The sequence below is a fragment of the Acanthochromis polyacanthus genome, chromosome 8, assembly GCF_021347895.1.
Source record: "Acanthochromis polyacanthus isolate Apoly-LR-REF ecotype Palm Island chromosome 8, KAUST_Apoly_ChrSc, whole genome shotgun sequence".
NCBI classification, from domain to species: domain Eukaryota; kingdom Metazoa; phylum Chordata; class Actinopteri; family Pomacentridae; genus Acanthochromis; species Acanthochromis polyacanthus.
Genome location: NC_067120.1, coordinates 13,406,608 through 13,421,603, shown reverse-complemented (window position 1 = coordinate 13,421,603; position 14,996 = coordinate 13,406,608). Strand labels below are relative to the sequence as shown.

General features: G+C 39.8%; 1 protein-coding gene across 1 annotated transcript; it reads left to right on the top strand.

Annotated features, from left to right (window-relative positions):
* The first annotated feature begins 972 nt into the window (after nucleotides 1-972).
* sigirr (single immunoglobulin and toll-interleukin 1 receptor (TIR) domain) lies at nucleotides 973-12,824 on the top strand. Its single transcript, XM_022192875.2, has 10 exons — nucleotides 973-1,667; nucleotides 3,794-4,072; nucleotides 4,341-4,548; nucleotides 4,640-4,767; nucleotides 6,469-6,609; nucleotides 6,700-6,843; nucleotides 7,150-7,252; nucleotides 7,427-7,577; nucleotides 8,867-9,044; nucleotides 12,233-12,824. Exons 1-10 carry the CDS (start codon nucleotides 1,598-1,600, stop codon nucleotides 12,400-12,402), a joined length of 1,572 nt encoding a protein of 523 aa, XP_022048567.2. The 5' UTR covers nucleotides 973-1,597; the 3' UTR covers nucleotides 12,403-12,824.
* Nucleotides 12,825-14,996: the final 2,172 nt, after the last annotated feature.

The window sequence follows — 14,996 nt, the reverse complement described above, 5'->3', positions numbered from 1 at the left end:
AGCATTTCTCAGTCCACAAATTAAATTGTATTTTCTAGGCACAAAAATGTGATCATAAAACTTCTCAGAGAAATGGATACTTAACAACATGGAAATGGAAAAGGCTTTAAAACAAGAGTTTTATCATTATGTAGGAAGAATTATTGAAAGATAGGGCCTATATGGCTACACACTACACTCCTCTCAAATTCTAAATAGTTTTTTTTAAGTTCATGCTTATTAATTATAAGTATGTAGAATTCTAAGTTTACTAATCCTGTATATTAGCTATGATGGTTAATTAGGATTGGTGATAAAAAAACATTCAATGATGACTTCAGTTACAACAAATTTACCTGTGGTATTATTGGTTATTTAAAAAATATTACTGTGAAAAAATTTGAATTAAATTAACATTATCAAATATGACCAACATTTCTAGCTGCATGATTATCAAAGAGACTTAACAAACATCAGACTTGTGAGCAAATTTTGCCCTTCCTCACAATTATAACAGATTTATAATGTGTTCAGGGAGAAAACTATATTGACAATAAAATCAATAGCAAAGCCATTAAAGAAATCGCATAATACTACCTTTGTTACACTGTTATACAACAACAACAACAACAACAACAACAACAACAACAAAATAAATAAATACATAAATAAATACATAAATAAAATCTGGATCAACATTGCAGTTGTTGGGACATCAATTTAAAAGAATAATTTAATAAATGTCTTAAATTTTAATGCTTTATGAAGGATATTTATTTACCAAAACAATACAAAATACATATTTTTCTGTTTATTATTGTAAACACTTTTATTGTGAAAATGTCTGTAATTATACAAGACATCTAACAATCTATTTCAAAGTTTTATTTTTCTGTTTTTGTCACTATTTGCATCTAAATAATTTTATCAATATGTAGCATTACATTTGAATCTAGCAGTTTTATTTATTAAGCAAAAGAGATTTTTCTGTAATTTTACAAAAAAAGAAATGAAAATGTAGCTTTATTTCCCTTATGCCAAAAGCATACATCTTGTGAAAGTGGAAAATGTATGCTTATTCAGTTATTTTGAAGCAGACACACAAAGGTTCGTTACCAGTTTTAGCAATTTTATTATCATTTTGGTGTATTTCAAAAATATGGAAAGTATACATGAAAATGCTGGGGTTGTGTTTGTTTTTAAACCACAATAAATAGTTCTGAAGTTGGTATTCTCTCTTCTCTCTCACCTCTAGCCTCAGTGTTAGTAAGGCCCTCTTTAACCCAGGCAGGAAAATGAGAGAGAAGTAGCTGGTCAATGTTTATTTCCCTGTCCTAGGTGTATTCAGCCAGTTCCTGCTCTCTCCTCCACTCAGGTTCACTGAAACGCAGGTAGGAACCGGTGTGGGCGTCATGTGACCGCGGGGAGCCAATAGCGAGCAGCGGTTCAGGTTCTTCCAGGTGCAGTTGATGAAGGCTGACGTCTGCAGTCAGTGCTGCGGCTCTGGGTCTGACTAAAGTGGAACAAGGAGGCAGTAAAGCTGGTGATGTAGGTCAACAAGTTGTCTTCAGTCGGTTTGTTTCTCACCTGAGGAGGAGGAAGAGGGAAACTGCGGCTCATGGCTGTGATTTTAGTCGCTTTCATGTTGGTGTGTTCGGGGCTCTGGGACAAGACTCTCCTCGCAGATGGTAAGGATGTACAAATGTAACTTTATTATTCAGAGAGGAAAGCTTCAAAGTTAGTTGGGAACTCCAGTTTTAAATAATGTATTGGGAGCTGAAGGACCTAGTATATTTATTTTTGGCGTATTTGTCCAGTGTGAGTCATAGTCAGATTTCTAGGATGCTAAAAGCTGACAGACTTTATATGACAGCAGGTCAGTGCACATGTGGTCACAGTGCGCAGGTCCATCTGTCATGCAATCACATGCTGTTGCCTGGTAACAGGACCAGACCCGGACTCTGGACCCGGTTGTTTGAGGAAAGCTGTACGTCAAAAGGGAAAGTCAAGAGCTCATTTGCATCTGTGCAGGTCATTTGTTAGTTTGGCTCATGGTCACCATGAGCGCATGCGCCGAATATCTTGCGGAACAGGTCCTGATTTGAAGGGTCATTGTCATTAGTGTGTTTGATTTGTTTAATTCTTCCCTAAGAGAGTATCAAGTTAATTGTGATTGTTCCAAATGGACTCTCTGTATTGTTTGAACTGAACATGTCCTGAACAGAGAGGATTCATTGTTTTTCTCTAGGTCGGCAAAGCAGCCATTTGCTCTGCCCGGCTCAAACAGTAAACAAGTTCACCTTCATGCTCCATTAAACAGTCAGTCTGGGCCAAAAGATACACTAACGCTGAACACAGTCTTCTGTAGCACCGCAAAATGTTTACAACTTTTCTACGTCCTCATACTCCATGCAAAGTGTTTTCTTAAACAGGAAGTAAAGCCAGTTTTTTGGAATTTCTGTAGTGCATCAGGTTAAATGTCATGTCAGGGTTAGAAAAGAATTTAAGTAACTGTGTACTGAAACTTTTTTTAGCTGCTGTGGGTGACAAATCCTCAAACACTGAGTTAATCCACACAACAGTCAGATGTGGCTTTAGAGGAAAACAATCAGAAAGTTTGACAGTAAACAGACACTCCTTTAACCAGTGGCAATAAAAGACCTCTTTAAAATGTAGCTTTGTTTAAATGACTAGAACAGGCTGCTGGATGCTGACATTAGGGCTGGACCCAAATAGCTGAATATTAGTTCGCTACGGCGGTATCCGGATATTAATTTTGGTATCCAAATCCCCCCCCCCCGGTCGGACGTTACCAGGTGGAAGGGATATTCATCTTTAATAGGGCCAGAATATCCGGAGACCAGAAACCACTATTCGGGCCAGACCTAGCTGACATGTCAATTAAGGTCATAATCAGGCATTTAAGTGTCCACAACTCCACCATTTGTTGCCTAAGAAATCATTTCCAACAGCTCTGCGTTGATACTGTCCTCTAAAATTTCCACCAACTTTACTGAGTCCTTCAGGAAGAGTGAGACAATATTCACAAATCTGCATGGACAGCCTCAATAACTTGCAGATATGTGACTTGATACTGACCTCTGATTTCTTTCCTGTAACCCCGCTCTCTGTCTGCCCCTTATCATTTTAAATACAGTGTGTGCCTTGTAGTTTTATGATGTCTATTCTGTAGGTTGCGTGTTGTAATAAGAAATGTTTAGTCCTGTGTGTCAAAAAGAATGGATAGAAGTTATTAAAATATTACATGCAGCATAGTCATTTTTGTTTGGTACATTCTATTTGCATTCATTCACTCATAGTGGGCCACTAATTCAGTTTTTAGTGAACAGTTAAACAGAAAAATAAAATAAAATAAACCACAAGAAGTTATTTTGAAGCTGGTATTCTCTCTTTCTCTTCCTCTAGCCTCAGTGTTTGTAAGGTTTTCTTTAAACCAGGCTGTAAAATGAGAAAGATGATCAATATTTATTTCCTTGTCCCAGATGTATTTCAGCGAGTTTTCCTGCTGTCTTCACTCAGTTTCACTGAAATGCAGGTGGGAGCGATGTGGGCATCATGTGATCGCTGGGAGCCAATAGCAAAATTCAGTTTTTAGTGCCACAACATCTGCTCTCATGTTACCTTTTATTGAAATGAATCTACTAATTTCCTTGTAGAGAGGTAAACAGATTTTAAATAAGTGAAAAGAGAGCCCTGGTTTGGGATCAGCACCAACACATGTCCTGACTTTTAGTGCTTACTGGGAAGGAAAATGCTGGATTGTTGTTGAGGTTCACAAATTCTCTCTGTGCAGGCCAGACTTGTGTGGATGAGAGCAGGATTAACGAGCTGCTACAGTTTGTGGGGCGACAGGAGCCTCCTTATCGACTGCAGTGTCCTCTGGAGCCTGCTCAGTCCCAGAACCCGCCCCAAGTCCAGCTGACCTGGCTGAAAAACTGTGAGCCGCTCCGCAACCAGGAGGGAAAGACCTACCTGGAGTTTGCTGTCTTCAGCTTGAAGGACCAAGGAAATTACACCTGTGCTCACCAGGGCAACAGCACAGCCTCATCCACTGTGCGCCTCACAGTGAAGGGTAAGTATTATTTCTATGTGTAAGTGTAATGGAGTCATCCCAAACCTGATACTGTAATTGTGTGTCTCGCGCAGTAAGCTATTGTTTGTCCCTGCAGAAAACTCAGAGCCGGTGTGGGGGGGTTGAAGGGGCTCGTTGAACAGATACACCTGCAAGGAGGCATTTAGTTTCAGCCTGCCTCCTGGTAGCAGTGTCAGAAGCTAGCTGGCAGAGGCACATGAAGGCCTCTATTGTCTGGGGCACAGATAACAGTGGTATGTCTTTACAGAGTCCCAGTGCTCCAAAGCTCCAGAGTTTAAGCCGAGTGGGAGCCTGACCAAGCTCTGGAGGAATGTTGGATCCACTGCGAAGCTGAACTGCACTGCTCTCCTCTTCTGGGACCAGTCTGACGATCAGTGTGACACCACGCTGCAGTGGAGTAAAGACGGCCAGCCCCTCACCAACCACACACATTACTCACTGAACACATCATCATGGTGATTCAAAGTTTTACAATAATAGTTTTTGTGTTATTTACAGTGTTTGTGAGAGAAAGATAAGATCAGGTTTTCTGTCCTGTTTTTGAAGGTCCCCTGGTGCCGGTCAGCTGATGGTAAGTAGTTTGCTTGTGATCACCGTCAGAGATCTGGAGGATTTTGGGGTCTACAGCTGCTCAGTGAGGAACATTTCTACTGAGTTCAGCCTGCAGAATTCAGGTAAGACGAGTTAGGACACATGGGGCTCTGCAATGTTCTATTCTAATGTCATAATATCAAAATATGTACTTGTCAAAAAGTAAAAATACTGCTCTCAAACTGGACAAAGCATAAAGAAGAACAAGAAGGAAGGTACGTGTTGTGTCCTGCATATAAATCAAAAAGTGCTTTGGACAGGATGAGTGTATGTATAAAACAAATACGTTAAAGTATTAACAAAATACAAGGAACATCATCAGCTAATGAACAAAAACAAACTAATGCAGGAAATGGAAGTCCATACCAAATGCAAATGTGCATGAGTGCAAGTGCAGGACACAGCTAAGAAGCAAACAGAGTGCTAATTGCTATTACGCATGCAAAGTGCACCGGGGATGAAAGAGTCTTCCAAACAGGTTTCCTGAAATGAACTGAGAATGATCCTGACAACACAGCATTGTAAACAGTAATATATATGATCCAGTAAAGCAGTAGCTCTTATAAGAACCTCCCTGGTATAAACGATGAAAAGCTTTTCCTGATTCCTCCCAGAGACCTTACTGACCGCTCTAACAGCACTTCTAATTTAGATGGTGCAGGAAACAGTCAGCCAGTTCCACACAGTGTGCCGACTGCCTCACACAGCATAGTTTTGGAGAATTTTAAATAGAGAATTGCCCTTTTTTTCTTTGCAAATACATCTTACAGTGTCTGGCAGGAAGCCTGGCACAGCATGTCATGTGTCAGCACCACACAAACAGTTCAGAGTTGTTGTGATTCACACTTTGTGATTATTTTTACCTACCTGGGAGTTTTTAATGCATTAAACATTCTCATATATTTGTGATCAATTGTACCAGATACACTTTGGTAACAGAATCCACATTCTGTAGCTTGTGATGATCAATTTTATTAGATTTTCTGCTCAGTTCAATTTATTTATCCTCAATGGGACAGTTTAGAATATATACAGTGGTTCCTCATCTATCTCAGGGGATTACGTTCCAGACCCGTAAACAATAGCCAAAAAAACGGTAGCGACCACATTTATTTTATTGCTTATACGGTATATATTTTAAGGCTTTATAAACCCTCTCCACACTCTTATAAACCTTTCCCACACTCTTATAAACACTTTCTACATTCTTAAACCTGCATAATTATAACAAGATATAAAATTCTGTATGGGTGAATATACTACAACTTAGTGATGAAGATGATAAATTAGCAGTGCAGTAGTGATGACAATGGGATGAATTTACTGCACAGTGAGAATGGACAAGGCGAGATGCTGAACACTGTTATACACAGGGAGATGGCGGAGGCCCAGCGCTCTACGCTACACATTTTATTTCGATTTAATATTCTTTTAATATGTTTAAATTATTTTTTAAATTTTTTTAATGGTGGTTTTTTACCACAAAATAATTACAATAATAAACATATAAAATACTTATATACCGCAAAATCTTGCAATATAGCAAAAAATCACCGATACCAAAATACAATTTGAAAATCCGTGATACACTGAGACCGCAAAAAGTGAACAGTGATATGGCGAGGGACCACTGTACAACAAAGCACTCACACACAAACATGCTAATTGCAACACAGACTTGTAGGATCCATAATTGTTTGAATTTTCAATTTAAAGTTTTCGGCAGAAGTCTTGTTTTATTATTTTATGCTCATTTTAGCTGTTTTTTCTGTTTGTGTGTTCAGACAGCCCCAACCACACAGTCGCTGTTATAGCAGCCGCCATGCTGCTTGTCTTTTTGGGTGTAGCGGCTGTCGTGTACGCCAGATGTCACCTCAACATCAAACTGTGGTACAGAAACAAATACGGAGACTACGAACTCAATGGTGAGACTTCTGCTGAGCTGACATGAGGCTGCATTATAAGACCATAGTGGTGTTAACATCACCGGTATGTTTGTGTCTCTTCATCTTCAGATGGGAAATTATATGACGCCTATATCTCCTATGTGAACAATGACTATGACAGGAAGTTTGTTAACTTTATTCTCAAACCTCACCTGGAAAATAAGAATGGCTTCAAGGTGCACCTCAATGACAACGATATCCTCCCTGGCGCAGGTAAGATCAAATTCTACAGACCAATGTGTTATTTTAGCCAGATGTATTTTCACAAGCACTGATTTTTAAAATCACATTCACGTCTTGAAGCTTTTTGCCTGTTGTATTTCTAACTGTTGTTTCTGCTATCCAATAAATGTGTCATTTCATTAATTCATGTTTTTTGTTTTTAACCTTTGTAATCCAGGATTGTTTAGACTCTCCTGTCACACTCGCCCACGTGTTGTTCTGTTTTAGCCCACTGAAATGCAAATCTGCTTCTTTTCCCTCATGTACCTACAATGATATGATATAATGTGTCTGCAGAACCCTCTGCAGAGCTCCTAATGAACATGAGTCGCTCCCGCCGTCTCATCGTGCTGCTCTCTCATGCGTACCTTGAACAGGACTGGTGCTCCAGTAACTTCAGGTCAGACTCACAACTGAATTCGGGCACAGATGTGACGCAACACAATTCCAACGTGGCTTTATATGCAATGTAAAACTGAGTAATGATTGTTTTACAGTGCACCACTTGAGGTCAGTGTTGCTTCCATTTTCCACAGTGTCTGTCCTGATGTACTGTCGCTGTGTGTGTTTCCAGACAGGGCCTCCTGCACTTGTTAGAATTGTGTCAGCAGCCCATCCTCATCATGTTGGAGGGCCAGTCCAAACGCATGAGGTCTGAGATCAAGCAGCAGCTCAGTGAGCACCAGCACTGCCTCACTATACTCACCTGGAGGCACAACTCCGTGGTACGATCCTTGATTTTATTTTCAAATGCTCGTAAACAACTTAATGTTTATGTTTCATTTCTGTTGACTCACACAGGAAATACAAATATTGTGAATACACAAATACATAATCTCAGTGACCACTTAACTGAAGTACATCGAAATGTGGGTGTGGCTTCGTCTGATTTGACTGACATTTTCATTTAAACGTTGCTAAATTCTGATTGGTCTATTCAAGTGTGTGACATTATTTTTCGCACCGCACACTTAAAAGCAGAGAGACGAGCTCCAACAAAAACAGTACAGTCGTAAATCTGTCAATAAAACCCTAACCCTGCTCAAAAATTGACTTGAGGATTTAGGTGTACGAAGTCAAAATTATAGTACCGCTAAAACTGATGGTGATTTTTATATCAGTATAAACTATGTTTGAGTAGTTTGGAGAAAAAAATATGACTGAGTCAGTCCCAAAACCCATTAGCAGGATTAAAAGGCTTGTTACTGCAATGAAATCACCAAAATTACACCCTTTTTGTGTTTGTTTTATGTTGGCTTTTTTTTGCAACAACATTTGAGGGAAACTCTACAACCAACAGCCACATGACACAAATTCAGGGACTTTTCTGTTGAACTGGGCTCAACTGCAGGCTGTGTTTACACTGAGCAGGTATGAGACAAGACTGGAAACAAATTAAAAATGTCAGTAAAAAAGTAACATATCTATAGTATGTAGAGTCACTATTTTTGTTTTCCAGTACTGGAAGCACCAGTGGCCACTTGGAAAAATGCTGGATGTGTTGATTTTTTTTTCTCTCCATAAATCAATGATTTATGGCATTCTAATGTTGTTATACTGTACAGAAGACAGTTTTGAGTTCTCTCTTGCAGTAAAAAATGAGCCCACGGTGACTAATGCTGTGAAAGGGCCATAAAACTGCTTGTGGTTCAGAGGTTTAAACCAGTAACCACAAAGTATGACTGACTAATTGTCAGTGTGGAAATGTATTCTGTTGTGATAAAATGTTCATGTAAATTTAAATTAGCAACATGAACAGATTGGAATGAGGGATTTTAATTTTTAAAATAAGTGTGCCTTGCATTTCTTTATGTTGCAACTTTGTTATTACAGATTATTGAGCATAAATGAAAGACAAAACTGGCAGCTTTATTCATGTAAAGCAAGAGCTACAACATGAAGTGTGCGAATAGTGAATTGTTATAAACACCTTTGGAAGACGTGAATAGAGAAAGTTCTGTTCACTGTGACTGACAACGTGTTGTAATGTGTTCTGTGTGTTTGGTGTCCACAGACTCCATCCTCAGCCTTCTGGAAGGAGTTAGCTTTAGCGATGCCTCGTAGAGTCATCTTCCACAACGAGTCTGCAGGCGACCCTCAGACTGTGCTGCATGATGACAAAGACCCCATGCTGACCCTCGACCCGGACTACCTGGACTGCCGCTCAGACGCTGACCCTGCTGGAGACCTGGGTAAGAGCAGCTCTGTTTATGAGCTCACTGTTTGTGAAGGTGAACTCTTTACATAACTGCAGGGACTTTTGCATAAAAATGCTTTTCACTTCTTTATATATGCAAATTAAAGACATACATGTTAAAGCTGCTGTCCGGAGTTTCCGTTTGTTTTCAATTTATGTATCATTTTTTAACAAAGCTTAAATGTGTTAGTTTAGTTCGATTACTATAATATAAAGTTAGTATAACGCGATATGAAAATTTATTCCTGAGCTCCGCCTTCCTCTCATAGACCCCCATGTTATTCCAAAAAGCGCCGGTCGCTGCCGACCAATCAAGTTCGAGCTTCCGCTTTGTCATGCTGTCAATCAACGGTTACGCGCACAGCAAGCAAGCCCATGCAGAGGTGGGCGAGCTACGCACTACGCAACCGCGCGCACATTTGTTTTGCTTGTGGAGGAGAGAGCATCAGGGATCAGCAACTTCCAGAAAAGTTACCAATCCCACGGCTTGTCAGGCCAAGAGACTGCAGGACGTTTTTTGGCTCAGGGTGCTCACGTCGCTCCCCGACCACGGCCTCCATAGCCCGCCTGACGGCTTCGTTTAGATGCCCGACCTCTGGAGGAAGATGTTGGGGCGTCTGGGACATACTCTTCGTCAGAGGAGTCATGCAATTCTGAACTCTCGATAGAAATAAATAAACAATCTAACACATATACACGCGTAAATGCACTAAGTTTGATAAACAACGTCATCGAGAGGGATACACGAGTGTAATCACATATTGAAACTTTACTAGTTCGTCCTAGCAGATTCATGTTATTTTGGTATTAGGACAAGTTAGACTCAATACAGAATTCGAACGTAATTCCTTTATTATTTACTAAATGTACTAAATGTAGAAGAGGGGAAAACAGCAAAACAGGCGAGATGCTGCCACGCTCCGGGCACTCCTGTCAGGTACTGCGCGCGTGCACAAATAAAGGGGCGAAATCAGAGGGAGGGTGGGACCAACAGTGTTTTGGGAGACGCTGCGATTCACACTCCGGACAGCAGCTTTAAAGTTGCAGCACCTTGTATGACAGCTACTGACTCAGATCTACAAATGGAAGTCTATGTCAACGCTGTGACAGACGTATGTTTGTCACATGAGAATTGGAACATAATCATTACAGCATCTATGCAAGTCTCAGCCTGATAGACTCTTTTATAACAGTCCATTGAAGTTGCTGGACTTTGTCCGGCTTGTTTGAATTAAAAAATGCTGATGAAACACATATTGGTTTTCATGTTGCAATCTAGAGTTGGATTATGGTAACACTTGTTCAACACAGTTAATCTTTAACTAGGACTTCACATAACAATGACACATTTATTCATCGGATTCATAACCTTTTGTGCCATAAGATAGTAAACAGATATGAGTGGCAAACAATTTCATGTTTCACTTACAGTTTGACATTTTGGATTTTGCTCTTGTCTGTTTTCTTGCATAGATTTACAAGAGAATATTCAGAATCAGAACTGCTTGTTACAGTTGCTCCCATTCAAAGTCCTCGAAATTTATGCAGAACAAAAAACACAAGATGAACATAAGAAGAAAATATGTTCTAAAAATATGAACATTAGTCGCAAAGTATAACCATAAAAGGTCAAATTTGTATTTTTCCTAAGAAGGTTACTGTTTATTACACTTCAAGCATACAGTGTAATAAACAGTAATGGGCTTATATTGATCCCATCTCACAGGGCTGCTGCCAGGAAATGAAGAGACTCTTTGTTTAGCAAAGAGAAACAACTCGGCTGTCTCTGTCCAAAGTCTGCCTACCAGCAGCTCCACAGTCTACTCTTTAACAGCTAATAAACAGACTACAGATGGTCTGTGGCTACATCACAGCCATTTGTGAGACATGTAGACAGTAGAATGTGCACATTCACATTAAATCACAGCCAGTCATTTTAAAGATTTGGTGGTGGTGAGCTTCAGAGGTTCTGGTAGGCAGATATTATCATCTTTGGACAGAGCCCAGCTGGTTTTTCATCCTGTTCCAGTTAAGTTAACCAGCTGCTGGATGTGGTTTCATATTTAATGGACAGATATGACGGTGAACTCGATCGTCTCATCTGTCAGCAAGGAAGTGACATGCAAATGCCCCCCCCCCCCCCCAAAAAAAAAACAGACAAACAAAAAAAAACAAATCCACAAACAGCGTTGTGCTGTTACTTCTTAGTAAAAAGATATATTTTACAGGAAAATCCAGTTGAAGTCTTCCACAGACAGCTTCCCTTCACTGCACCAAACCTGTTTTTAATTTGCACTACCAGTCAAAAGTTTGGACACACCTTCTCATTCAATGCTTTTTATGTATTTGTATTAGTTTCTACATTGCAGATTAATACTGAAGATCAAAACCTCTTTGTTTACAACATGATTCCATATGTATTCTTTTATAGTTTTGATGTCTTCAGTATTAATCTAATGAGAAGGTGCGTCCAAACTTTTGACTGGTAGTGCACAGTTGATGTTAGAAAAATTTAAACTCTAGTTTCCATCTGAAATATTCCTTTACAACATTAGGAAAATATGTTTGTAGCTTAGTAGCCCACAGTAGTTTATATCCTGTGTTTGTTCCTAATGGACTAAATATCTTTTTCATTCACCTTTAATGAAAATAAAACTATTTCTGCCTACTTGTCTCAGTATCTGTGCAGTACTAGATTATAGTTACAGGAACATATCAGCTCATTTTAGTCAATCCAGGCAAAATACATACAAGATAAAAGACTTGTTTACATGAAAGTATAAATGGAAAATGTAGCAGTGGAAAAAGCTCAAAAAAATGTACTAGGATCAAAAATAAAAGTAGAGTGTCCAAATATGTATCGTTCCATGTGCCATCTGAACCAACATCAGCTTCCTGTTTTTCTATTTTCACCTTTTTGTATTTAGGTTCATGTTCTGTTTTGTCGTCTTTCATTATAGCTGTATGTACCTTCAGTAGTCTCAAATTTGCGTAATATCTTTTGATTTTTTTTTTTTTTTTACTTTTTATTAAGGATTTGTGATAGATGTAAGTAAGTGCAGCAGTCCATTCCCCCTCCAGCATAACCTGAACCAAAACTGAATTTGCTGTTTAGAGGAGATCAAAGTTAGAGTAGAAAGCAATAAACATTTTTCCATTTTCACTTTTTCTCTCTCTTTGCAGGACTTCGCCTCCCGGTGTACAAAGCTCTGGCCTGTACAGCTCCAGTCCTCCCCGCTGCTCCCATCACAGCTGCCGAACCAAAACCCTCCGACATCGACGTGTCCGACTTGGGATCACGCAACTACGGAGCACGCTCAGACTTTTACTGCCTGGTCACCGAGGACATTTGATCGACACTCCTCTCGATATGCGGGTGTCCAAAAATCAACACCAACATGAAGATACTTTTACTTTCTTTATATTTATCTGGGTCACAGAGCTAAATATGTTTTATTTTCCTTTTCTATACAATGTGTTTATTGAAATCAGAGTGTGTCATTTTCTGTTTACCCTCACCATACACTGATTTTTTTTTTTAAATATTTTTGAATTTCTTACTGTTGTGTAAAATATTTGTGAGAAATTATCTGTAATATTTCAGGAAAATAACTTGGTTTGTACATTTGTATTGCATCAGATTTTTTCAGTCCCCAGCAGGGGGCAGAGCAACAGTAGATAAGATTGGATTAAATAAGGAATGTGCTTTTTAAGCATTTTTTTCATTTGACAACACACAGATGGTGGCAAAATACATGTGAAAGTCAAATTTGAATCCAGAAAAGTTGTTCGTTTCTAAGACCAGGCCCGGAGTGGGTAATCGGGAGCACCGGGACAATTCCTGGTGGGCCGGTCTGATGTTTGGGCCGCGAGGGCCGGTGTTCAGTCATGGCTCTGGGTTGATCACTATGATGCCACCGCTGTTCCTGGGCCCCCTCCACTGGCAGCTCTTATTAGGGCCGAAGGACCCTATTGAAATGCTAGAGTTTTTTCTTCTTCTTATTATTATTATTATTGTTAGCCTGCCGCAACGATTGCGTTTTTGAGGGCCTGAACATCCCTGAAAACTCATCCGAACCGGTAAAAAATTTGATATTTCATGGAGTCTGTGCATGTTTGTCCCAAAATGGCTCCATAGCGCCCCCTAGAAAATTTAAAAATGTGGTATTAGCCCAACTGGGAGGACATTTCATCGATAGGTACAAAGTTTGGGAGACATATGCAGCACATCAGGAAACGCAAAAAAGTCAATCCTGTGATTGACTTTTTTGTGTCATGCTCTAAACCCAACAGGAAGTGCGCCATCATGCGTTAACCGTGAAAAATCTGTGATGAACTCCTTCTAGGGCACATGTGTCAAAATCAAGGCCCGCGGGCCATATCCGACCCGTAATACAATTATATCCGGCCTGCGAGATTATTTTACATTGATTTATTATTATTATTAATGGCCCGACAATATGAAGCACTGATAATGCACGAACTACAGATCCCATGATGTAGCGCAACAGCTGCCTTGCCGAATGATAGGTTAGCTGGGAACATTTCCGCGTCATTTAAGTCAAGTGTCTGTTATTGTCTGCCAAAGGGCTAGCTTTGTAACGTCAAAGCTAGCCCTTAACAATGGCGAAAAGAAAAGTTGATTCTGAAAACAGAGCCTGTCAAAGCGATGGGAGGCTGAGTGTATGTATGTTGACATTGCCGGTAAAGCCATGTGTCTTATTTGTGGAGCTAATGTGGCTGAAATTAAGGAATTTAATCTAAGATGGCACTTTGAGACAAAACATCAGGACAAGCTGAGAAACCTGCATGCAGACCAGAAGCTACAGAAAGTAGAAGAGTTAAAGGAGAATTTGACATCTCGGCAGACGTTTTTCACCAGAGCGAAAACACAAAGTGAAGCTGCTGTGAAAGCAAGCTTTATTGTGGCAGAAGAGATAGCCAAATCAGGCCATTTACTGAGGGAGAGTTTCTGAAGAACTGTATGCTCAAGGTGTCCACACAAAAAGCAGATGTAGGCAAATGTAAGCCTGAGTAGAAGTACAGTTGCTGATCGGGTTTGTCAGATGGCCACTGATTTAAGAACACGGTTGACTGAAAGAAGCAAAGAGTTTATTGCATACTCTCTTGCTGTTGATGAAAGGACAGACATGATGGACACTGCACAGCTAGCCGTCTTCATCCGTGGAGTGGACTCTGATTTGAGCGTTACAAAGGAAATGTTGGGCATTAAAATCGATGCACGGGACAACGACAGGAAAAGACATTTTTGAAAACGTATGTCCAAGTGTAACCGAGATGAAACTGCCCTGGGACAAACTTGTTGGACTTACAACACATGGAGCACCAGCGATGTGCGTTGAAAAAAGTGGGGAGGATGCGAGTAAAGATGCAGGAGGAAAACTGTACTGGTCAGTTGACAGCATATCACTGCATCATCCATCAGGAAATGCTGTATGGTAAAGTGTTAAAAATGGAACATTTAATGACCACTGTAAGGCTAACCGTAAACTTTATCCAACCGGCAATTTCAGTCTTTTTTATGAGAAATAGCTTCAGAATTTGCAGACATTCCTGATCATACAAAGGTGTGTTGGCGGAGTCGAGGAAGGATTCTCAATCGTTCTTCAGCTACACAAAGAATTTTGTGAGTTCGTGCACTGTAAAAAAAATAACTACAGTCTGTCCAGCAGAGTTGGTATTTTGATTTGTTTGAACATGAAAATTAAAATAGCTGTACTACTTGACATGAAAATACACATCAGACCAATCGTGTGTACCTCAATATGTCTAAATTTGAAATTGTGAAAAAGCTGAAAATGTAATTTGGTGTTGGTACAGCAAAGTTGGAAAAAACCACAAGGTTTCCCAGAATACACAACAGCGGCAAGTCCTCATGCTTACTTTCCCTTGACCTCCAACAGTTACCATCCCCCGAAGCTCAGCA

Coding starts and splice junctions, on each gene's coding strand:
- sigirr (XM_022192875.2), top strand. CDS start 1,598: ATGGCTGTGATTTTAGTCGCTTTCATGTTGGTGTGTTCGGGGCTCTGG. Junction 4,549..4,639: donor TCACTGAACACATCATCATG/GTGATTCAAAGT, acceptor CTGTTTTTGAAG/GTCCCCTGGTGCCGGTCAGC. Junction 7,578..8,866: donor CCTGGAGGCACAACTCCGTG/GTACGATCCTTG, acceptor TGGTGTCCACAG/ACTCCATCCTCAGCCTTCTG.